This window comes from Lactuca serriola, chromosome 8 (genome assembly GCF_051521515.1).
Source record: "Lactuca serriola cultivar US96UC23 chromosome 8, Lser_US96UC23_V15, whole genome shotgun sequence".
Classification (NCBI taxonomy): Eukaryota; Viridiplantae; Streptophyta; class Magnoliopsida; order Asterales; family Asteraceae; genus Lactuca; species Lactuca serriola.
Genome location: NC_136415.1, coordinates 256915558 through 256941466, shown reverse-complemented (window position 1 = coordinate 256941466; position 25909 = coordinate 256915558). Strand labels below are relative to the sequence as shown.

General features: G+C 35.5%; 1 protein-coding gene across 2 annotated transcripts; it reads left to right on the top strand.

Annotated features, from left to right (window-relative positions):
* Window positions 1–16694: 16694 nt before the first annotated feature.
* AMSH1 (associated molecule with the SH3 domain of STAM 1) lies at window positions 16695–25648 on the top strand. 2 transcript variants are annotated; one of them, XM_079013108.1, is made up of 14 exons: window positions 16695–17078; window positions 19784–19848; window positions 19948–20023; window positions 20101–20295; window positions 21335–21441; window positions 21862–21967; window positions 22257–22303; window positions 22645–22993; window positions 23696–23785; window positions 23884–23946; window positions 24134–24208; window positions 24837–24899; window positions 25015–25067; window positions 25338–25648. In XM_079013108.1, exons 1-14 carry the CDS (start codon window positions 16965–16967, stop codon window positions 25510–25512), a joined length of 1578 nt encoding a protein of 525 aa, XP_078869234.1. In that variant the 5' UTR covers window positions 16695–16964; the 3' UTR covers window positions 25513–25648. The 2 variants fall into 2 exon arrangements, with proteins under 2 accessions (XP_078869234.1, XP_078869233.1); XM_079013107.1 differs by having other exon boundaries at window positions 21329–21441.
* Window positions 25649–25909: the final 261 nt, after the last annotated feature.

Below are 25909 nucleotides of genomic sequence, written 5' to 3'. Positions count from 1 at the left end.
TCAATGCTTGAGTTTGCAGGGGTTGAAAAAGTTGTTTTGCTATAATTAAGGGAGAGGAAATTATACTTCATTTGAATTCTAAAAGCTTAGATTGAGATTTTAATCAAATTTAGTCAAGGATATATATATATATATATATATATATATATATATATATATATATATATATATATATATATATGAATTTCATGTTAGAATGGCTCAACATAAGGAAATTCTATATATGGGTTCATTATTTGCGTTCTAAAATTCGATTATGATTACGACATCCTTTTTCATAATCTGAATTATGAGAACTTGGCAAATAGAAATGGAAATATTATAGCAAAAGACTGGTTTAGTCTTTATGTGAGACATCATGAATCGTGTCCCATATGCTTTGGATATAGGATCGATTACATGTGCTATATTCATCCTTTCTAAAATTTTCCAAATGCATGGGGCATTAAGAAGGGAAAAGGTCTAGAAATGGATATGACTAAAACAATTAAGCAATTGTCGAGGACAATCTAAGGTTTACCAAAGATTGGTTTCTCAGGGACAGTTGGAAGTATAGTGTTAATTGTTGGAAGGACCATATTGACATATTCTGAAAAGAGGCAACTCTTGTTCAGAAGTGATAGTCAAAAAGGGAATGTGGAAATGATCCCATTGGTGGAAGTTGTTCAATAAGTCTGTATAAGATTAGGAAACTTAATGCCATAAGGATGTTTCCAAGGAGTTGATCTTCTTTGGAATGCTCTGTAATGTTTGTTGTAAAGTCTTTGTGACTTTATGCATAATCATTACATGAGAATCATTGCATATAAGTTTAGAGTCTAACAGATTTAGGTAAAATGGCATGAATTTGGAATTCCTGCATTTGCCATAAGAATTCGAGAGTGTGAAATTAGAATCATTGAAAGTTTGGTCAATTGGTTTATTTCACAAAGTAAGGGTCATAGACAAACATAGTATGCATACTTGATGTATGGCATGACTAGTGTTTAGACAACATAGTGTACATGCTAGGAGCATGGGACAACTATTGTTTTAAATTCAAGAATAAAGTTGATAGCTGAAACAGTATACAATGAATAATGTGCAATCATATGGTGATAAATAAAAGGTGTTTTATTTATATTCATAAGTTCTGAGACCATATTAGATTCATTTATTCTTGTGTTTCACTTTGCATGTTTTAACTTCCATAATAACTAGGTTATTCTTCCGGAATGACTAAGTTATTCAAACCATCCACAGTCGGTCATATGTTGGAAGTAGATATGAATCAAGACTGTCATGGGTTGGCTTGTAAAGGTCCAAGTTGGTGGACAAAGTTGTGCTACAACACTCATGAGTGCTCATAAGTTCTGAGTATTGGATTCAACCCGCACTCATTTGAATCACTTCATGGATTTTATCACGAGTGATCATGAGACAATAATATCTTATATTCTTCAAACCTAGAGATATGAGTTGTTACTATGAGTTGATAGTACATTGATTGCACAAAAACGCATTGGTAACTCAATGTTATAAAACGTGCCTTTGTGTATGATTCAACAAGTAGCAGAACAAGCCATATGAGTCGAAGTTTATCCATTCCTTTTACCTTTGGGATAAAAGCGATATATGTGGGGCCCTCGATGATTTAATGATGACACATGTGAATGCTTGGCCAAGCCAGGACTGATTTGATTTGTTCAATTAGTCAGTCATCATGAATCGAAAATCGGGAAACAACAAATGGACAGAGAGAATGATTGATAATCCATGTCTCAGTCCATACGATATCCAGAATGGAGGAATATATGATCACTTATCTAATGGACAAGTCATTGACAAAGGTCAGAGTTCATCGGCAAGGTCAGAGTTTGACGGAAGCTTTTGAGAGCTATGATTTCCAGTCGGTGTTGAAGTCATACTTGCAATAATAGTTTTAGACTTATCCAAGTGGGAGACTGTTGGATTAATGTCTAAGTCCATAACTATAATTGGTAAGACTTGACCCGACCCGGCATGGTCCATTTGGGTTGCATGGCATCATGCACTTGGATAAACTATAATGAGAGAAATAACACTTAAGGTTGATTAATATATTATAAGTTCTAATATATTAATAAGATTATTTAATTAGTATTGATCAAGAATTAATCTAGAATTAATTAAGTGATCAAAAGAAGACTAATTAAATATATGGGTTGATTGTGTAAATCATCCATACTGTATAGTGGGCTAATTCTCCATGGATAATCAAGTTGGGCTAAAACCCATAGGATGGTCCATGGATGCTCCATGGTGTATTTGAACCCATGGATCCAAGGAAATGGAAGGCTATGACAATTAGGGTTTACCCTAATTGTAACAACTATATAAGATCATATTCTTTGGGAAAAATCGGCCACTATGAATAATAAGAAAGGCCTAGCCGATTTTAGGAGTGTTCAAGTTTCTCTCAAGTTATTCCAAGTGTATTTGGTGTTGTGTGAACCATTTGAGGTGTCACACTTGAGGCAGTAGGCACTCAAGCTTCATGAAGACATTCTACATCAAAGAGGTATGTATTCTATCTTGTTATATTCATTATTTGTTATGCTAGATTAGGATAATACCTTGGATGTTCATAATTGCATGTATAATAGAGAAAACATAGATCCAAGGTATTTAGGGTTGCATGTACACTTAGGAGTGTTAGAATGCTCAAAACCCAACAAGTATATGTCGGGATTAGGCCCGATGTCGAGGTAGACCGATGCTGCTTATATGTTCCGGACTCCGGTCCGATGCCGGGGTGGTCCCGAGAAGAGTATATGTATGCTTGATGTCTCTGTGATTCATGCATTTTATGTGTTATGTATTCTGGGGCAAGCCTGATGCAGAATTAGCTTACATGTTATGTGTACCAGACTTCGGTTTGATGTTGAGGCAAGCCCGAGGAAGTCTATTATGTTTATATGTTATATGTTATGTGTTATGTGCTGGTTGCTATGATCTGTATTCCGGACTTCGGTCTGATAGCGGGCGGGGCTGATACCGCACTTCAGTCCGCTATCCTAATCTGATGTCGGGTGGGGCCCGATGCAATGGGCGAGTCCCAGTATGTGTTATAGTATGGTATGTGGTACTATGGGGGAGCTCACTAAGCTTCGTGCTTATCGTTTTTAGTTTTGGTTCCAGGTACTTCCACTAGCAAAGGGAAGGGATCAAGATGATTGTATGGCACACACCGTAGTTTCAACCTGAGAATTTCTTAGACTCTGATGTTTTCTTATTTGATTATGATACAATATTTGACATGATATTTTGAGATACATGGTTCTTGTTTTTCTTTATGATGATGGATGTTTTATGGTTCTATTAATGATTCAAAAACGAAATTTTTGGACTGTATTTTTGGGATGTTACAAATTATAAAAATTTAAATGTTAAAGCTATTGTCAACCTAAAAGGATCGGGGTGCAACATTTGGGAAGTATTGGAGGTGCTACATGGTGCACGACGCGAAAGTTTTAGACAAACTGTGTTTGGTTACTTGTTAGACGTCCCTCAATTACAAGGGGACGAGTTGATGTTCCATAAAATGTTTCTTCATCAGCTACGGTCGGACGCCATTTTCTTCATCAGCTAGTCGCCCCTAGTTGTAACTCAAAGTGTGTTGTCAAGTCAAACAACAATACATTGTGGTGTCATTTGGTGCAATGGCTTGTCAACTCAAACAATCATCTCTTGTGTTCTCAGTAAGTACACTGCGTTCTTCAGTTAAGTTTGACTATGAATTGCAGACTAATTAAAAAATTTGACTGCGATTGTGTGTAGAAACTACTGTAAATCTACTTTCATTTAAAAAAAGCATTATGCTTAACGATATTTTAGTTATTAATATATTACTTTTGAAAATTTACTCTCTTTGTTTCTCTAAAAATGACTTCAATACCATGGACCGATGAGGAGTACTTGGTTCTTACTCGTGCATATTTTTATGTGTACGAGACCAGCAAGTTGAACGATCAAATTTTTTTGGACTCGTTTAACCAATATCTTCAATGCTGAAACTCGAATGACTACAACAAACCATTGTGACAACCTAGATATCTTAGCGAAACGGTATGAAATGAGAACTAGAGTTCTATTATTCAACGATCTTTATACCAAAATTGACGACGCCCGTTTATACCAAAAGTGACGGGTTGGAATTCCAGTTTGCATAACAATAGAGCCGTCTACATGAAATATTGATTACTTTTAACAAGCTTCCAGACGTCCTCATATTCGAAGTCTCTACCTTTACGCTCCAAAATGTAAAAATCTTTAACAACCTCCAAGAACTCTTCGTCGTCTGCATAACGAGTTTTCGTGATTTTCGCATAATTGGACGCTCGATTGAACAATGTGACATTTTCCTTTACATCCATCCATTTACTGACAATATTTGATTATATTCGGTGTTATCCTTCTCCCATCCCATGGTTGAACAAAGTTGTTATGCGGGTCCATTCTTCTCCTACTAGGCAATGTCGGGGAGCCAGTAATGTTACACCCTCCTTAACACTAAGCCAAAATTGTGTTAGAACCAACACCTCATTTGTCGTCCATGGTCGTTCAGAATTGGAACCTGGTACTTCATTCAAAAAAGTTGCTAAATTCGACGTCATTTCTGAATATGGGAGTTGTGTAACGCCCGTAGATCCGGGCTAGTCAATTTAGAGGCAATAGGGGTCAAAAACGACTTTTCGACAAAAATATGATTTAGAATAAATAATCTTAACCAAGTTGTAGAATATGTCACAAGGTTTACGTACATATAAAGAACGCCAAAATCCGAGTTATAACGAAGAAGTTATGGCCCGTCGAAGTTTTACGGCAAAACTGGCACGGCACCGGGAAGCGTAAATAGTGAATTTACGATAGAGCGAGATTTAGCTTTAGAAATCTAAACAAAAGTTGTAGAATATGTTAAACTAAGAGCGTCGATAAAAAGAACGCCTAAATCTGACTTCGTATGAGGAAGTTATGATTTTTCTAAGATTCGGCTTAGCAGTGCACGGCCCGAAACTCGAATTTTAGTTCGAGCGGTTTTTGGCTTACGCGACCTAAATGAAAGTTGAAGATCTCATTAATAGGAACTCAATGGTAAAAATATGGACGAAAACGGAGTTCGTATGAAGGAGTTACGAATTCTTCGCGGTCATTTAACAGTCTAAACGCCTCCTACTGTTAAATTTGAGATCGGTCGAGAATTAGCCGACAGAGTCTAAATGAAAGTTGTAGATCTTGATTTTACCTACGCGTGGATATAAAGAACGTCGAAAACGGAGCTCGTATGCGAGAGTTATGATTTTTCTAAGTTCGAAGGCTGATACGCGATAGGGGGTGACGTGGCACCACCAGAATTGGACACATGGCACCACCAGAAGGCCACCACATGGACCAACTTGGCGAGTAGGTCCCCCCTACTCGGCGAGTCCATCAGATTTTTGCACTATAAATAGAGGTGCCGGGTCTAGCCTTCTCTTCAGACCTCCCAAACTCACTTTCTCTCTCTAGTTTCTCTCTCTAGCCTCCCTAACCCCCCTAAAAGCCTAGGTAAACCCCCTAGCACCCGAAGGAAGCCCCGAGGCTCCCGGAGTCCTGATAAAAGAGCCTTTAGAATCGGGAACGCTGCTCCAGCGAAGCCCGGTTTTCGAGAAAAACCCGCTGTAAGTGAGATACGCCTAACATATCTTTAGTATAGCTTATGTTTTAATATAGTAACATTATTAGGAACTTATAATAATTATTTGGGCTATTATTATGAGTTATATTGAGCGTTATTAACGCTTAATAATAGTCAGACTAATTAATTTGTCGTTATCGTTAGACTAAACCCTAGTGGTATTGGTACTAGGTTTTATCGAAGGAAAATCGTTTTGAGAGTATCGAAGCGCTATTTGAGTGCTGAGTCACCACCTACTCAGGTGAGTGCATAGTCCCTTTCATCTTACACATAGATATGAAGTATTTTAATATAAATTACGTGCTATGTGTGCATATTGTTTGAATACTTGTTGTCTATGCTGGATGAATGATTTATACATGTTTTAAATGATTTAAAGTGTATATTTATTTTATATCTACAAATATGTTGGGATAAAACATGGGTAGATGAAATAGTTGGTGAGTGATGAAATAAAATAATGAGAGATAGGTGATGATAGGAAGGTGATGATAATTAGGTGAGGATAGATAGGTGATTATGAATCGGTGATGTAGGATACTACAACCTTGTCCGACAATTTGGAGATGTAGTCATCTACTAGAGTATAGATGGCGACCACGGACTATTATAGACAACCCTGTGGAAACACCAGCAGGCTAGTAACCTGTAGGTGATGAATTACGAGTTCAGGCGATGTTGTAACTACGTATTCATGCGATGATAGTCTAACCCTTGTTATGAAGTACGAGTCCAGGCGATGTTGTGGCTACGTATACATGCGATGATAGACTAACCCTTATCATGATTTACAAGTCCAGGCGATGTGGTGGCTGTGTAATCATGCGATGATACCCTAACTCTTGCTAGAAACATATTGAGGGAGTAATCCCCATATTAGTATTGTCTATGCAATGTAGGCGATGATCCTTAGGTAAAGTTCGTAGGAACAATCATATAAGGAAATACGATGTAAGGAGATGAGAAGTAAATATGATATAGGAGATGACCCTTGAGATAATATCTTTAGGGAAGACTAAAAGAAGATAATGGGGATGGGTAATTGGGTTGATTGTTTGATTGTTTAAACATAATAACTATATTATTGTGGGTTGAAAACCCTATGTACTCACCAGGTTTCCCAACCTGACCCACTCAGTTTATTTACATCACATGTGGCGATATGAAGTGACATTACACTGAGAGATTTAAAGAGATGTAGATCACTAGTGTAAATAATTGTAAGTTGTGTTTATGCTTATGTTTCTGTATTAACGATGACATCCCAAACGTTTTAAGATGAATAAAAATACGTTTCTTCGAAAATGTTTTAATAACGTATTTATCGTGTTTTTCTGGGAACAAATTCCGCAACATTTTTATGAAAAGAAGTACTCTGATTTTTACAAAGCATAAACAAAATCGGTCTTTTGTGGCCGTGATTTTGGGGATGTCACAGTTGGTATCAGAGCATTAGTTTAAGCGAACTAGGAATATGGATTTATTTCTAGACTTAAACTTAGAATGCTAAGCGATGATTGTGAGGTGTGAGCACTAGCTTATTTTAGGAATTGTGCCTAAAATGCTTTTATGTGCTAAATACTTGTGCCTGATATGCTATTAGTTGTTCGAATCTATGGTCTGTTGCCGACCGGATCTAGAAACCTTATGTGTTTAGGATTCTAAACGTACGACTACGATATTAGAACTAGCATATAAACATTTCGGAGTGATAAGGATGATTTAACCGTCAATCCTAAGTAAAGATCTAGATTCACCTTATTCGGTGTATAGATCAAGATGGCAAGAACCCGCAGCGGAAACGTGAATGCAAATGGGAACAGAAACCAACCCCCAGTGATTGAGCAAATACCGGTGATGGAAGCCGCTGCTGAGCCAGTCATAATGGCCGGAGTGCAAACGATGATCCAAGCGATGTTGGATCGTCAAATGGAGGAAACCAGGTGTTTGCTCTAGCAAAATCGAGAGGAAGCGACCATTCAGATCGAACAGCCCGAGTTAAACGAAGGGCAGACTAAGGAGGGAAACTACAGTGGGACTGTTGGTTAAGCCAACCCACCAATAGTTAGACAAAACCACCAGGATGGAGGAAATGATGGACGTGGATGCAAATACAAGGATTTCATGGCGTCCAAACCACCGAGTCTATTTGGAAGCCCGACGCCGGTGGAAGTCATAAACTGGATCTCCGAGATGGAGACAATGTTTGAGAGTTGTGAGAGTAGCAACAGGCAAAAGACCGCTCTCGCGGTTCCTCTGTTGAAATCTGGAGTACTAAGCTGGTGGAAGCTACTAGCTGATTCGATGCCCAAAGGAGAAGCGAGCAAGATGTCATGGGAGGATTTTCTGGTGCAGCTAAAAATGCAGTACTGCTCTGAACAGGATCTTCTGGAAATCAACAACGAGTTTCAGAATCTAAAGAAGGGAAAGATGACTGTCATCGAGTATGCTGCAAGTTTTATGGAGAAAATGAAGCTTGTTCCTTATCTAGTTCCAACTGAACTCTCCAAGGTCAATAAGTTTGCCCATGGATTACCAGCAGACTTTGGTCCAATAGTCAAACAAGCAACCACTTTGAAAGCCACCATCTGGGCAGCCAAGAATATTGAGACCCAAATAAGAGAAAAGGGTCTGGAGAAAGTTGAAGTTGGTGAGAAGAGGAAGTTGGAAGGATCCTCAAGACCTGATAATAAGGGAAAGTTCTCGAAGTCTAACCTGGACGACCGAAGGAATGAAGCCAAGTGGTGTGAGAAATGCAAGAAGAAGCACTTCGGAAGATGCGTTGGTGAAGTGACGTGCTATAAGTGTGGAAGGACCGGTCACTATTCCAGAGATTGTACATTCGACAACAAGAAGTGCTACGAATGTGGAAATGATGGGCATATTTCAAAGAACTGTCCAAAGAAAAACGAAGCTGCAAGACCAAATGCACCGCCGATACCAAGGGCATTCCACATGATCCTCAATGAAGCAGACAACAATGCGAGGAATCAAGAATGAAGACTTCTTACCCGAAGATCGGATTATTCAGTAGCCATAGTTTCGTATGATGTAGCCTAGTAGAGGCATAGTCTAGGGTGAACTTGAACATCTATGTAATCGTTTCAAGAAATAATATAAAACCTTTGTTTTGTTATCTGATGTGTTAAGTTGTTGTGTGATTTGCTGCATGGTGACTTGGGAAACTACGAGACAATACTTGGGACGAGTATGAGTAGGTGTGAATGGTAGTAGAGGCCTATACTACCGGAAGCACAGGACTCACACTTGGATCAGGGAAAGTCACAAGGTTACCAAGAAGCTAGTAATGGATTTCGTTTTATTCAAGAGTGTTGTTACCATCATTTCGGTAATGACTAAGAAGATTGTTGATATTCCGACCCTAGTGGTCATATCGAATTGAGTCCGACTACGCTAAGTATGCTATGTGGTTTAGAAAATCAAGATCGATGTAGCGTCCGACTTAAACCAAATGATTGAAATCAAAGCGATCAATAGAAATATCGCACTCGTTGTTAAAGAAGTTGGTAACTAGAAATGCCAAATGTTAAAGTGTGATTATATCACATTAGAACATGAATGAAGGCATAGTCTGTTTTAGAATTTAACTCTAAGAGACCTAAGTCTAAGTGTTGCAACATACGATGATAGGTCATTAGAATATGACACATCGATCCATAGTAGTAATAAAAGAAATCATCTCAAGTTCATATCCAGTAAGGATCGAGATTGTGACTTGAAGTTCACAATTGGGAGTCTAGCCTAAGGTAGAGAGCAGGTGCACGATCGAGTACTCTTACAGCCAATGAGTTTAAGAGATAGACTTGAAGGAATGTAGAAGTTATAATTATTACCTAGGATGAAGAGATGACGTATGGAGTCATTATACGACCCTGTTTCGTTGATGATTCTGGGACGTAATCATCCTAAGGGGGAGATAATTGTAACACCCGTAGATCCGGGCTAGTCAATTTAGAGGCAATAAGGGTCAAAAACGACTTTTCGACAAAATATTATTTAGAATAAATAATCTTAACCAAGTTGTAGAATATGTCACAAGGTTTCCGTACATATAAAGAACGCCGAAATCCGAGTTATAACGAAGAAGTTATGGCTCGTCGAAGTTTTACGGAAACCGGCACGGCACCGGGAAGCGTAAATAGTGAATTTATGATAGAGAAAGATTTAGCTTTAGCAATCTAAACAAAAGTTGTAGAATATGTTAAACTAAGAGCGTCGATAAAAAGAACGTCCAAATCTGACTTCGTATGAGGAAGTTATGATTTTTCTAAGATTCGGCTTAGCAGTGCATGACCCGAAACTCGAATTTTAGTTCGAGCAGTTTTTGGCTTACGTGACCTAAATGAGAGTTGAAGATCTCATTAATAGGAACTCAAAGGTAAAAATATGGACGAAAACGGAGTTCGTATGAAGGAGTTACGAATTCTTCGCGATCATTTAACAGTCTAAACGCCTCCTACTGTTAAATTTGAGATCGGTCGAGAATTAGCCGACGGAGTCTAAATGAAAGTTGTAGATATTGATTTTACCTACGCGTGGATATAAAGAATGTCGAAAACGGAGCTCGTATGCGAGAGTTATGATTTTTCTAAGTTCGAAGGCTGATACCCGATAGGGGGTGATGTGGCACCACCAGAATTGGACACGTGGCACCACCAGAAGGCCACCACATGGACCAACTCGGCGAGTCCATCAGATTTTTGCACTATAAATAGAGGTGTCGGGTCTAGCCTTCTCTTAACACCTCCCAAACTCACTTTCTCTCTCTAGTTTCTCTCTCTAGCCTCCCTAACCCCCCTAAAAGCCTAGGTAAACCCCCTAGCACCTGAAGGAAGCCCCGAGGCTCCTGGAGTCCCGAGAAAAGAGCCTTTCGGCTCGGGAACGCTGCTCCAGCGAAGCCCGGTTTTCGAGAAAATCCGCTGTAAGTGAGCTACGCCTAACATATCTTTAGTATAGCTTATGTTTTAATATAGTAACATTATTAGGAACTTATAATAATTATTTGGGATATTATTATGAGTTATATTGAGCGTTATTAATGCTTAATAATAGTCAGACTAATTAATTTGTCGTTGTTATCGTTAGACTAAACCCTAGTGGTATTGGTATTAGGTTTTATCGAAGGAAAATCGTTTTGAGAGTATCAAAGCGCTGTTCGAGTGCTGAGTCACCACCTACTCAGGTGAGTGCATAGTCCCTTTCATCTTACACATAGATATGAAGTATTTTAATATAAATTACGTGCTATGTGTGCATATTGTTTGAATACTTGTTGTCTATGTTGGATGAATAATTTATACATGTTTTAAATGATTTAAAGTGTATATTTATTTTATATCTACAAATATGTTGGCATAAAACATGGGTAGATGAAATAGTTGGTGAGTGATGAAATAAAATAATGAGAGATAGGTGATGATAATTAGGTGAGGATAGATAGATGATTATGATTCGGTGATGTAGGATACTACAACCTTGTCCGACAATTTGGAGATGTAGTCATCTACCAGAGTATAGATGGCGACCACGGACTATTATAGACAACCCCGTGGAAACACCAGCAGGCTAGTAAACTGTAGGTGATGAATTACGAGTTCAGGCTATGTTGTAACTACGTATTCATGCGATGATAGTCTAACCCTTGTTATGAAGTACGAGTCCAGGCGATGTTGTGGCTACGTATACATGCGATGTTAGACTAACCCTTATCATGATTTACAAGTCCAGGCAATGTGGTGGCTGCGTAATCATGCGATGATACCCTAACTCTTGCTAGACACATATTGAGGGAGTAATCCCCATATTAGTATTGTCTATGCAATGTAGGCAATGATCCTTAGGTAAAGTTCGTAGGAACAATCATATAAGGAAATACGATGTAAGGAGATGAGAAGTAAATATGATATAGGAGATGACCCTTGAGATAATATCTTTAGGGAAGACTAAAAGAAGATAATGGGGATGGGTAATTGGGTTGATTGTTTGATTGTTTAAACAAAATAACTATATTATTGTGGGTTGAAAACCCTATGTACTCACCAGGTTTCCCAACCTGACCCACTCAGTTTATTTACATCACAGGTGGCGATATGAAGTGACATTACACTGAGAGATTTAAAGAGATGTAGATCACTAGTGTAAATAATTGTAAGTTCTGTTTATGCTTATGTTTCTGTATTAACGATGACATCCCAAACGTTTTATGATGAATAAAAATACGTTTCTTCGAAAATGTTTTAATAACGTATTTATCGTGTTTTTCTGGGAACAAATTCCACAACATTTTTATGAAAAGAAGTACTCTGATTTTTACAAAGCATAAACAAAATCGGTCTTTTTTGGCCGTGATTTTGGGGATGTCACAAGTTGGTTTCATATAAATGACATGGGTGTTCATTTCGTGTAGCTTAAACATCTATTTATAATAATAAAAAGAGGAGTTAACAACTCTGACTACGAAATGGTTGCATTTGGACTATGATTTGCAGGTTACTACAGTGACTTATCACGTCAAACAGTAATTTATGTATTGTCATTTCGAAGTTTGACTACGATTTGCAGGTTACTATAGTGACTTGTCATTTATGTGTAGTCATTTCAAAGTTTGACTATGAATTCCAACTCTGACTACAAAATGGTTGCATTTAGACTATGATTTGCAGATTACTAGTATGTATAAATACGACTTATAGCATAATTTTATTATTACAAATACTAAATATAATCTCGACTTTATTATGAGTTCCACCCCAATGTTCGAAATTTGCTCATGCAACAAAGTAGATTGTTACTACTGTGATCCAATCGACCCATTTTTTACACCCTCTTTAGCAGACCCATATATGTAAGATGAAAATTTTCAAGAATTGAAAAAGGCTGAAGAACACCAAAAACAGGATAAAGAGTCATCCCAACTTCTCAGTCAACGTCATAAAGTTATTGCATCAAAATGCAAACAAGCTCAAGAATGGATAGACCTCAATAAAAAGAAAATCACAGAGCATGAAGAATGGATACAAAAGACTAAAAATGACTGAAAAATAGCTTTTTAACAAGGACGCAGAGATGATACATCTTAGGGTGCAAAAGGATCGTTTGGAAGATAAAATGAGAATTAGGGATGACTATATAACAATTGAGAAAGAGAAGTACACATTGCAGTTCCTTGATTTTAATAATTAGTCAAAAAAGTGTTGTAACATTATCATGAATTGGGTTTGCTATTTTTTTAGATTAACATGTTTGTTTATTGTTAATTTCCAAGTAACAAAATCATAACAACATCTTAGAATATAAAAGCTTCATTTTTGTTATAATCTTCAAACTCAATTAAAATATCAAAGCATAACAACATCTTAGAAAATTTAATACAAAACATTACAATACATAATAAATTAACAACTCTTTCAATTTAAGGTTGTTTTATATCAAAATCAACATCATATGTTTGTGAGCAACTCGCAGATGCACTAATATTAAATGTTGTTTCTGTAGTAGGAATTCTCGTGCGACATGCTCCACTACCGGACACCCTTCCAGAACAACTGTTTCTCATGTGTCTTGCTTGACCGCATGTAAAACACTCTTTTTTAATTGGACCCTCGCCTTGGGATGAAATGAGGTCTGTGTTTCTTGGCCTGCCTGGCTGGCATTTATCCATTATAGGTGGCTTAACAATCATCAAATCATCGGGGATCTCCCATTAGGATGACTTTGGCAAAGGGTTTACTGATTCCTCATATGTTTTCCTCAGTGTTTCCGTATGGTAAGCATTTAATGCAAATATCAAGCAGTCTTGGTAATTGTTGACTGTTAACGTTCTTATGACATGACCACAAGGTATGCTATCAAGTTGCCAATGCCTACATGTACACGTCATTTGTTGGAAATCAACAATCACATTTTGTGCCCGCTTTTTGACCTCGCATTTCTTACTTGAGATGCGAACATCCCAATTACTAAAAGATTTTTCATTTTCTATTACAATATCATCGACCCAAGGGGTGAGTGTTGTTGCTGCTTCCGCTTAAAAAATAGACAAAATTACACCGTTAAGATCAATAACATTTAACAAAAACATTAATATTAAAACTTAATACTTCCAAAAGTCACGTCTTTAAAACCACCACTGTTGCATTGTTGCACGAAAAAAATCGATCAACATAAGTATCGACACCTTACATTTGTGTCTAGATAATGCATTTATAGACTCCACACCGTTGGACGACATAACATTGTATCAGTTCCCTCTAAAATATGTCATAGACCAAGTTTCAGGATTTATACCTTTTAAGTATTCCCATATCGGTTCTTTTGTCTTTTTCATAAGTTCCATGGCAGCATCAAAACCATCAACTGTATAGGCTCTACAAGCCTCCCAAAAAACTCCTTTAACTGTCTTACTCTTCCCGTATCTAGCTAGTACGTTGAAATACAAATGGACAACACATATTCCGTGATGAGCGTGAGGAAAAATGTTTGCAATGGATGTCGCTATAAATGGAGACCTATCAGATATAATTGTAAGCTCCTCCATATTTCCTATGCAATCACGTAGTTTTTAAAAAAAACCATGTCCAAGAATCGATACATCATTTTTGCATATACCATATGCAACCGGTAATATTTGGTTTTGATCGTCTTTAGTAACAACAAGAAACATGGTACCTTTGAACTCGCCATTTAGGTGGGCTCCATCTACTACAAGGGTCGGCTTACAAAAATTGACAAAAGCGCGTACCTACAATACATTGTATATTTATTCAAATACACCAAAATAAAAATAATAATAATAAAAAATATAATAATACTAACCGAGCAACCAAGTGTGACGTACAAGAACTCAAACCGATCATCACCGTCTGTTTGAATATGTGTCACAGTACCCATATTATGTTTGACCAAATTGTGAAAATAAGCCGAAAGTTTGGTAAAAGAATCCTCTTTTGTACCTTTTAACGACAACAATGCATATTGCTTTGCACGCCAAGCCTGATGGTATGAGATATTGATTTTCAACTGAGCATTCATATCATTAATAATCTCTTGTCCCCGTTATACTCTACTATAATTTTCAGCCAAAACATCAACAATATATTCACCCAAAACATATTTGTTTGCTTGTCGATGATTAGGTTGCAAAATTATTGAAGACCATGTGTGTATGTCAACAAATTTATTCACTTGGAAAAGTCCGCCATAATTTTTAATTCCTTTTGCTCTTAGTAACCAAGAACAATTTTTCCCAACACACACAACCTCATACCTTGATTTGGTGGATCTACTTGTCCTCGTCTGAAAACCTTCTCGAATACAGTTGTTCCCAATAGCTCGTTTTAGAAGGTATTTGTTCTTAAATATACTGAGACATTTAATCTTTTGAAGATTGATGTCTACCATCTGTGCTGGGATATCTTCACTAATACCAACTAGACATGTTGGTACATGGGGCATACCGTAAAAAGTTTATCAGGAAACTTAGCTTTAACTTCATCACCCAACTCATCTCCATCAGAATTGCTTTCTAAATCGGTTATATCTAAAGCTACATCAGCAACATCAACATAATCCCCGTAAGCATGCACCTTTTCATCTTTCTGAATCATAACTTTTTTTTTTTTACTTTTATATACTACACGCCTATTCATAACTTTAACTTCTTGTTTGGGAACATCAACACAACGACCACCCACATCATTAAGATATGTACCAACATCATCATCCCCAACATACTTATAATTCTCAGGATCCACATAGTGAATACGTGAATACTTAACATTAACATTTTTAGCAACACTATGAAATTGAGGTACATTAGGAGTATTGAAAGTACCTATTGGATTGTTGCTCCCTTTATCGCTGCATAAATTAGCAACCAATTCATTTCCACTCTCGCCACCCTCTGTAACCGCATCACTTTCATCAGCTACCACAAACACTTTCACAGCCCTTTCTCCACTAGATTTGATTACATTGATCAACATTCTAACATCCATGTCTTCAACCATGGCTATATAATGATTGAATTTAGGATGATGGAAACAAACAATAATTTTATATTTGTCTAACAAACCGGTTTTCTTTCTCACCAAAGATACAAATTCACTATAACTAATATACTCAGAAAATATCAAACATAATTCAGAAATACCTACATGTGGACATATGTATTCATGATTTGTTTCAATAACTTGCCATCTACCACCAGTTACAACGCAAACCAAATATTCATTCATTTTTTTTAGAGGTTTTAAACAAATTTTCCAAACAAATAACAACTAAACTGATAATTTTTTGCAAAAGTTTATATATAATAAGGTTGTTTCGTAGTCAAATCCATCAATTTTGTAGTAAGAAAAAAAACAAAAAAACCACAAAAGCGCAGGTGAAAACGAGAGGAAATCACAGATGGACTATGTCCATCTGTGATTTTAGCCTGGAAAACACGGTATATATACAAAAAAAAAAAACCCACCTGCAAATGTACAAGTGGCTAAAACATGCCTGTGCTTTAGCCACTTGTATATTCGCAGGTGGCTTGGCGAAATCGCAGATGTATTTAATCTATCTGTGATTATAGTGGCTACTAATGCAATTTTGTTTTTTTTTTTGTTATTTTCCACAAAGTAATTAGTATTTTTGGCTAAATTTATAATTTTCTCAGAACAAAAAAATATTTAAAAAACTAATTAGTAATTTCTGGTTGGATGCAAGTTAATTAACAAGCACATGGACCAAAAACACAAAAGATATCCAATTTTGAACCAATCATATACATGTTTAAGGTTTTTCAAATTGAAACTATAGTTTTTTTTTTTTTTGACAACAAGATGACCAAAATTTACAGTTGACTTTAATTTAAAATATTTTGGCAAAGTAAAAACGTTATAAAACAATCATGATCAAACCCTAAAAATAGTCTGTGGAATAGAATTTTGTAACTAAATATGAAAAACCGAGTTGGTTAGGATAAATTGTTATCGCAAAGGTTTAAAAAATCCACGTGTTGTGTATCCGAGTTAGTCAGACCCTTACTTCGTCTTTAGCTATATTTCGCCCTCTTCACACAAAACCTTTGTTTACATCGCACTCCTCCTCAACGGCGCCATTGACTCTATCACCATAGACCTCGTCACAAAATTCTCATCTTTATTCCAATTTTGATTCTCAAAGTTCTTAGATTCTGTTTGATCCTTTCAAGACGATGCAATTTTGTTCGAATTGGAAGTAAAATTCAAACCCTAGGACGATGAAGCCATCTTCCGGAGCAATCAATGTAGCTGCCAGCGCACAGAAAATAAATGTCGATAATCGAATTTCTCTCCGTTACTACTACCGGATCGCCGAGAACATTCTTCGCCAGGTCCTTACTTCTCCTCCAAATTTATTTTTTTGATCAACCTACTAATTTTTTATTTATTTATGTCGTTTATCTTAGAAGTTCAATAATCCTCTTAATTATGATAATTGAAGTTTTAAATAAGTTCTATTCCCTTAAAGTTGGAACGATGCCTGTTAGATGTGAATTGTTTAGTCTCATTGCTCTGATTAATTCTTTCATGCTGGATGTGTTCAGTTCAATTACTGGTCACGGAATTGATACATGTAGCGTGCCCTTATAACTTTATGAGCACTTCACTCGCTCAATCCTCCTTCAGAACATTCACTAGTATATACTGAATAGAGTTGCATCTGTGAATGTATGTCTTGTTGTGTCTATTGTGTAGTATACAAATAGGTAGACATGATATACCTAAAGGGTACAGATGACTAGCTACAAAGCACTGCTTTTGTGGAAAGGGAAGAGTTAAGGAATTGATATCAGTTTTGTTATTAACTTATTATATAAAGTGGTAAGTTAGCTTATAAAGTTAATATTAGTCAAGGTCGAAGCTATTTGAAAAAGGGAAAACCGCACCCTCTGGATAGCCCACACAGATTCTGCCCTGGGGCCCATCACATAGGGGTAAATCGCATAGCACTAACAATATTTTAGTGGCCCAGGTTGAAGCTATTTGAATTTCAGGGATGATGTAGCTGACTATACATGATGGGGTTACTATGTGTGGTACGTTGAGTTGGAATGCATATGTCATGTGACATAAGGGAACCTCATAACTTGGTTGAACATATGTCATGTTACATGGATGTTTGTTTAGCGTAGCTAGTAGCTGCAGCAAGTGTATGCGAGGCTCAAAAATAAACCAGAACCGTTGATGCAGATTGATATGTAAAACATTGACATTCCGTAATATCATTGAGATTACATTATTTTTAGTTAAGGAAAAAATTAAGTTAGTAGGGAAAGAGACATCGAAACAAGGAAAGAGTAATGTCTATGTTTGGATGAGAATTAGCTATTAGTTTTTACTTATTAAGCATAATAGGCCCATTACATAACATGCCTAATTATGCTATTATAAGACTAGCTTTACATATGACACATTGAACTTTAATAAAATCACATGCACTAGAATTAAGAAAAGCATATTTATACCTATAGTTGCATCCAAAACGGACAAGTATCAAAAATAACAATTACATGTAGTTTTAGGTCAATTCTTGTTTGGTAGAAGGTGCATTAGTAACTGATCCACCACTAGGTACAACTAGTGATCCTACCTCAAGACCCCTGCCATTCTGTCGTGTCCCAAATTTTTTTACCAAGTTTCATGCTGTGTTGACATTGTTTAACTTAAAAGCAAACAATGGTTGAAATGATACTAGTTTCACAAGCCTAAAAAAGATTTTGCATGAAATGCTTGCGGAAGATAACAAGCTACTAGTTTCTTTATACCAAGCCAAAAAATTGTTGTTTTCAATGAGAATGGAAATCAAAAGAATACATGCATGTCCTAATAGTTCTATGTTATATAGAAACCAATATGATAACCAAGATACGTATATCACACATGGTACATAGTATAAGCAGAAAAACCAAACGAAAGAAAACACTAATGATAATAAGAATGACCCAGCTGCTAAGATGGCATCTCTTAATGAATTGATTATTTGCAAAAGCCAAAGATGCAAAAATGTTGTGTTGGCATGTCACAAAGCATAAAAAGAGACTGAAAAATAAGATACGTGATTGATTCTCCTCAATGGAGGAATATCAATTTAGATTTTGAAGAATTTGCTAGGGAGATTAGACATATTCGATTTGTTTTTAGTTCAGGTGGAATTAATTCATTCAGAAGTTTGAGCAGTTAACATCACACATGACTGGTTCTTCTATACAAGCGCATTGTTCCACCTTTGTGATGCATGAAATAGAAATACTTCATGATGTCATTTCTAGTTCAAGGTCTGAGATTGTATGTGTGGATCAATGACTGTGTGGCAAAAAATTGTCCCGATTAATGTATTTTCAAGGTCCAATTGTCTTCTAACATAAACTAAAAAGTACCTAAATCCACATTACCTGAACATTGAGGGTTCATATTTCTCTGGTTTACATCTAGATTAATTACATACAATATATATCTTCCACCATCAATATGTTGGGATTTCCATAAACTACCCCCTGCAACTGTATGAAGCCACCTGGGGAGGAGGTGTTGTCATCTGGCTTTGAAGAGAAGCATAGAAATAGAATTCAAAAATCTAATTATAAGATTGCTCTATATCATAGAACTTCTGAGCCAATAATATATTAAGATGCCCAGAATTTTTATGAAAATAGTCTGCAAAGAAAACGAAATTTCCAACATAAGTGTTTTTCATTTTATTTCTTCTGAAATAATAACATCGAATTTCCGTTGACATAAAGTATTTCCATTTTCTGTTTGACTTAAACACTAACGATAGGTGAAGCAAGGTTACATTCAAGGAAGACATGCCCGATATTCCTAAAATTTATGGTTTCAGATAATCAAGTCTTGCATTGGTTTGTTGAGACACATGTACTGTATTTTCTTCATAATCTAAAACTGTTATTGCAATCCAATATTTGGTCAAAGTAGTTGACCTTGGTATCTTACAGTTGTGGCATGCATTCATTTATAATGGTATGGTCACCTTTTATCCGAGCTGTTCTAAACTTTTAAGTTATCTGTGCTGCTGCAGGCTGCCATCTTCCGAGAAGAGAAGAATATTATCGATCTATATATTATGCTCCTAAGGTTTACAAGGTAAGAAAATATATTATTTATAATAATATGAATCTTGTATAGGGGGATTCTTGTGGTCATTTCAAGGTCTTCCAATGAAAATATGCTTCTTTTTTGTAGTTTGGCTACAGAAACAATACCATTCCATAGAGATTATCGAGCATCTGTTCAGAGAGACAAGCTTTATCTGAAGAAGGTACAATTCTTTAATTTTTTATTTCCTGACCAGTATTATCAGCAAGTTCATCAGTGTTTCAAATAATTGAATCTCAGAAAATATTGAGTGTCATAACTGAGCTGGAGGGGTTGAAGCCAGCTGTACGAGAAAAGCTTGAAGAGTTATCCAGAAAACATACATATCAATCAAATGGGTGGAGTAATCTTCCTCAAACGAAATTGTTCGAGTCATCAAAATCTTTACCTTCTGTTAGGCAGCAAACTTCACTGAATACTTATGCCATCAATAAGGTATAATATATGTACCATTATTTTTCTTCCATCTGCAGTCATTATGCTTGGATGCCATACCTCTGTTATATATCATAGTCCCTTAATTTCACTTATAAGTTATAACCATAATAATTCTACTGGTTTGAATTGATAATCTTCATAAAACAACTTTTCGGGTATGATACTTGTATTCATGAGTAGTTATAGATATGTATTTTTGACTAGGACAAATTGCATGTAAAAAGGATGTACTTTTAACTTTTAATTTTAACCAATTTATATTATAGGGCACTTACCTAAAAATCAATGTTTAAGGGCCTATGGCGTAAATTTATAATCAAGTAAGGAACCGGTTTTACCAAATAAGGAAGTCAAATTCCATTTTCACTTTCAACTGTAGGCCAAATATATCTCAGTTGTTAAAAGGGGTATAATAGTTCAACGCCTGAAGACTAAAATCATTAACAAAATGTTCATCTCTTCCTCTTTATAGAACTTTTCTGTTCGAAAGACCAATTTTCTGTCATAACTTTTGAATCCCCTTTGACATCCAGATCTTGGGTGAAGATGCATAAAATCCACATTTGGTCTGATCCATCTTCTCTGTTTCCGTTATTGTATTATGGGAATGGGTGTTTTAATATTTATGGTATTAGTTGTAAGTTCTAATAGAATTTAAATTAAAAAGTCCACGTTGGATACCATGTCAGCACCACATGGACATAGAGTGGACACTATTTGCCACATAGGATGCCTTCTCAGATGGGTTTACCTGTTCAAAAGCTTAAAGCGGAACAAAATATGAAGTTCAATGTTCGGTTTGTATAAGACTACAAGTACATGATGAGTGACCTAGCATGCAATATGGCAATAGTTTGTGGCTGTTATGTTATGTGACATAACCACTTTTTTAATAAGACGATCGATTATTGCCATATTGGTGTAAACATGTGAAAATCTGATGATTATTTTTAGATTTTAGAACGTATATCTTCCAAAGGTTATATAATAGCAATTTGATAGAAACAAACTTTACTTTTCTATGATAAAGTACCAGGCACCACAGGTACAGGTTAGTAATGTTAATGGGGGGTATGGCTATCAAGATACTAGGATGCAGTTGTATTCACCTGTTAATACTCTGGAAGAGCAAACTAGGCAATTGTAAGTGTTCTTTTCAATTTGTTATGTACTTCATATCCCCTCCCCCTCTCTTTCTTTCTCTATTATATAAGAAGAAAATAAAGTATTGATGTGGAGAATCCGTGTGAAGTATAGGATGCCAACTCAGCATGTCTACCGACAGAATGAATGGGATAAAAATTAATAACTAAATTGAAACTTCTAGGGATTTTTACTGTGTACAATTTGAAGATGATTATTGCAATTCGTTGGTTCCTAATTATGTGGAGGACAAATAAATCCGATATTTTATACCCTTTGGCATGTATTTCACCAAAGGGATCCTTGTAAAAAGAGATCTTGTTACCTTTTGACATTATCAGGTCCTTAGTTAGAACTTAGAATTGATGGTGGTTGTTTTTATGACACAAACTAGTGATATTGGTTTTCTTGCTGCTTTAGTTCTCTAAATATTCCTCGTGCAAGGGAAGAAACTCTCTCCAGACATTCTATTTTGGGCCCGAATGGACTTCGTGGACAACACCCAGCTCCTACCTTCAATGTTGCGGTAACTTCATTTTCTTTTTGGATTTGTCTAAATGCATAGCATTAGCATTAGCATCTTACTTTCATTTTTTTCTTCCTATTATTGCATGAAAAATCTACTCAATCATAGCAGTAAATATCATCATGTCTTTGCATGACATTACTATAATTGGGTGCTACGATGTTATAATAGGAAAAGGAAAGTAGGATGCTATAATAAACAAATAAATTTAAAAGTACATTGTTATTTTTTCATGTAACCTTTTTTGATTCAGTAACATGGAGTGCTTATACTCTTATATGTATCTCAGGTTCGTTATCCAAGCAATATAGATTTGTCACCAGTGGAAATCCCAAGGTTGGTTTCCTTGTAAACTCCATTGCACTATTGCTATTGTAATCTCGGCCCAATATTATAGGGCTGAACACTAGAAATGGCAACATGATTTCATTTATTTGTGTATTACTTTCATTTCTTTCTATTACAACATTGTACATACTATTTTATTGGTTACTAAGGCTTTTTATTTCAAAAAGATAGGAAGAGATGTAAGTAAGATGCTATATAGTTAACACATCAAGGAAAACACATTGTTATTTCTTGTATTTGCTCTAATGATCTATAACTAGAACTAATATGATTTTCGTTTTTCTTGATGTACTAATAATTTTTATTTTTTGTTATTTTGATGTTGCAAGGGAGAAGAAGCTTCATTTGTTGGAGAATGGTGCTTCAGTTGAAAAAATTAGCAGCAACTTAGAACATGAAAAACCAAGTGTAGAAGAATCAACTATTTTACCAACAAAAACCATTAATCAGGCTCATATTAATGAACTGGATTCCTTGATTTGTTTTGATGAAAAACCAGAAACCCCCCCTATTCAGATGGAGATTATAAGACAGCCCTCCCCACCCCCTGTTTTAGCTGAGGTCCAAGATTTGATTCCTACAGCATCACCTCCGGTCACTGATGCAGGGCCTGCTTCCTTAAAAGTAAATTCCACTGATGGTGTCGTTGTTTCTGAATCCCCCCTTGAGTTACACATTGTGAGATATTCCATCTTTTTACTTTTTTTTTCACATGATTTTCAATTTATGCAGTCATGTTTCAACATTGAAATGTCATTGCGTAATTTTGTATAAAAACCACTTTGTTGCTTAAAATAGGAAAAAGGTGAAGTATTTTTGCATAAATGTGGATTTAATCATTTTCAAATATTATTAACTTGAGATTTTGCGAGTACATAATTGCTTACCAGGTTACCTAATGACATGGCACCGGTTAAATGTTTATTTATGCAACAATGGCTCACCTTTTTACCAATTCGTGCAACAAACAATGCTCCATTTTTAAACAATTTATGCAACATTCCTTCAAATTATTCCCAATTATGCAACCTTGTTTCAACACATAAGAAATTGCATCTTTTGGTCCTTAATATTTCGTATTAAAAACCATTTTGTTGCATAAATATTAAAGGTACCCTTTTCTCATAATAGGGTGAAATGCCCATTTTTGCAATAACATTTCACCTTCTTCCCAGTTTCTGCAACAAAGTGGTTTTTGTAGACAACGAAATATGCAGCAATCAAATTTTCACATATTTTTACCAATATATGCACAGCCATGTTTTAACGGGTAAAATGTTACATGTTTTGCATCAAATGGGAGAAAGGAGAAACAGTGAAGGCAAATTTATAATTGCTTTTAGTTGAAGGCAAAAACACTAACTATATCATCTTTGGCAGTCCACGAAACTGATGGACAATTTCATGAAGATGGCAAAGTCAAATACAGACAAAAACTTAGAGACATGTGGTATTCTTGCTGGTTCACTAGTACGTGACACACTAATTTTCACTCTTTCTATTTCTCCTTTCCTTTCGATATACATCTAATTTCTAATTTCTAATTTATTTTATTTATTGTTTGTTAGAAAAACCGAAAATTCTATGTTACAGCACTCATCATTCCAAAGCAAGAAGCCACAACAGACTCGGTAAACTTTCATCACCTTGTTTCTACAGATTCCTGAAATACCCTTTCTAAACTCTATACTTGTATGCTGTTGTTTCTGGATAAAGTTGATGTTACTAATATGTATAGTTAACTATAAATGTTGTTCAAAGTATTTAAATTCTCATAACTACATTCCAAATCTTTTGACATGAGGTTTTTTGATACAGTGTCAGGCTACAAATGAGGAGGAAATATTTGAAGTGCAGGACAAAAGATCGTTATTCCCCCTTGGATGGATACACGTGAGTCATAACTATAGATATATATATATATATCCGTGTCCATCATGTATGATAATATAGACAATTTATATCCATGTTACATCATTAGTTTGTAATTATATTCATATCTTTCACATGAATGATTGGATTGTAGTACATGATGATGGGTAATACAATTTATTTGAATAGAGGGTTGGATGCAAGAAAGAGCAACTTTTGAATTGAGTCCTGCTTTCGTTTCTTCTTATTATAATAATTTCATTCTACCCAGTTATAATAATTTCATTCAAATACAAAGTAATTTTTACTGCTGTAGTTGGCAGACTTTCAATGTATAATAATTGTCCTAATAAGAAAAGAAAAAAAACTGAAAGTATAATGAATGCTAAGCTATACTTCCGGAGAGTTTTCCAACTATAATATGTTAATAAAAAGAAAATTGAAAATACAATGCTGACTATAAAGAAATAAATGAAAGCGTGTTCCGACTCAGCTCTTTTTACACCTAACATAACGTGTTTTATGTTCTTGTCAAGAAAAAACATGTTCCATGTTATAATCATTTTCTTCAATTATTTGACCTCTTTTTCATTATTAAATTTCATATAGAAATCCATTTTTATCGACTTCTTGCATCATGTTATTGCAGACACATCCAACACAATCTTGTTTCATGTCATCAATTGATGTTCATACACACTACGCATATCAGGTAACATTCCCTCCAATCTTCCTTCTTGTAATAGACTATAAAAAGAAGGGGTAAAAGCAATAAAATAGCAATATATTTTTTGATTTGTTTATCATATCATTTCTTCCTATTACAGATTATGTTGCCTGAGGCCATCGCAATCGTCATGGCACCAAGAGATAGTTCAAGGTATATTCATCTGCATCAATTCATAATAGGAACATGCTTATATTTCTTAACCAATAATATTATAATAATAATAATAGTAACAATAATAATGCATTTATATTTTTTTCATCTATAATAGCAGTGTACTTACATTTTGCTAACAATATGGATAGTGTACTTTATTTGTTTACATATTGCTATTATTAGTAAAGAAATATATAAGTATGTTGCTATTATGGGTTATGTACAGCTTATTCTTTGTTAATTCCGGATTTACCCTTGTGTATACAGAAAGCACGGCATTTTCCGCTTGACGACACCTGGCGGTATGGGAGTGATTAGAAGCTGTCCGCATCGAGGTTTCCATGCACACGATGCACCTTCAGATGGCAGTCCAATTTATAAACAATGTACAGATGTTTATATCGACCCCAAGTTGAAGTTTGATGTTATTGATTTGCGCTGATGTTTGATGGATTTACACCAAAGGGTATAATAGTCCATTCAGATGCAAATACTTTGTATATTCTGCCCAAAAAAAAAAAATACAAAGAAATGTTTCCATTTATATTCTGAAAATTGAAACTAGAGTGGTTGTTTTTCTTCTTTGGGTGAAAAACTTGATAATTTTTCTAAACAATTTGAAAAAGAAATGGACTCTGAAGATACATGTAATTTGCCATTAAGACTTTATATATTGCAAATTTTTTGCAGGTTTGAAATATTGTAATTGTTTGGATTAATTATTGAAAAAAAAAATTGATACCCAGGTATAGTAGGTTGACATTTTGTAAAAATGAAGTGTTTGAAAGTACAAAACTTTGCTATTTAAGGTTCTGATTATCACATCCTCTATTCAATAA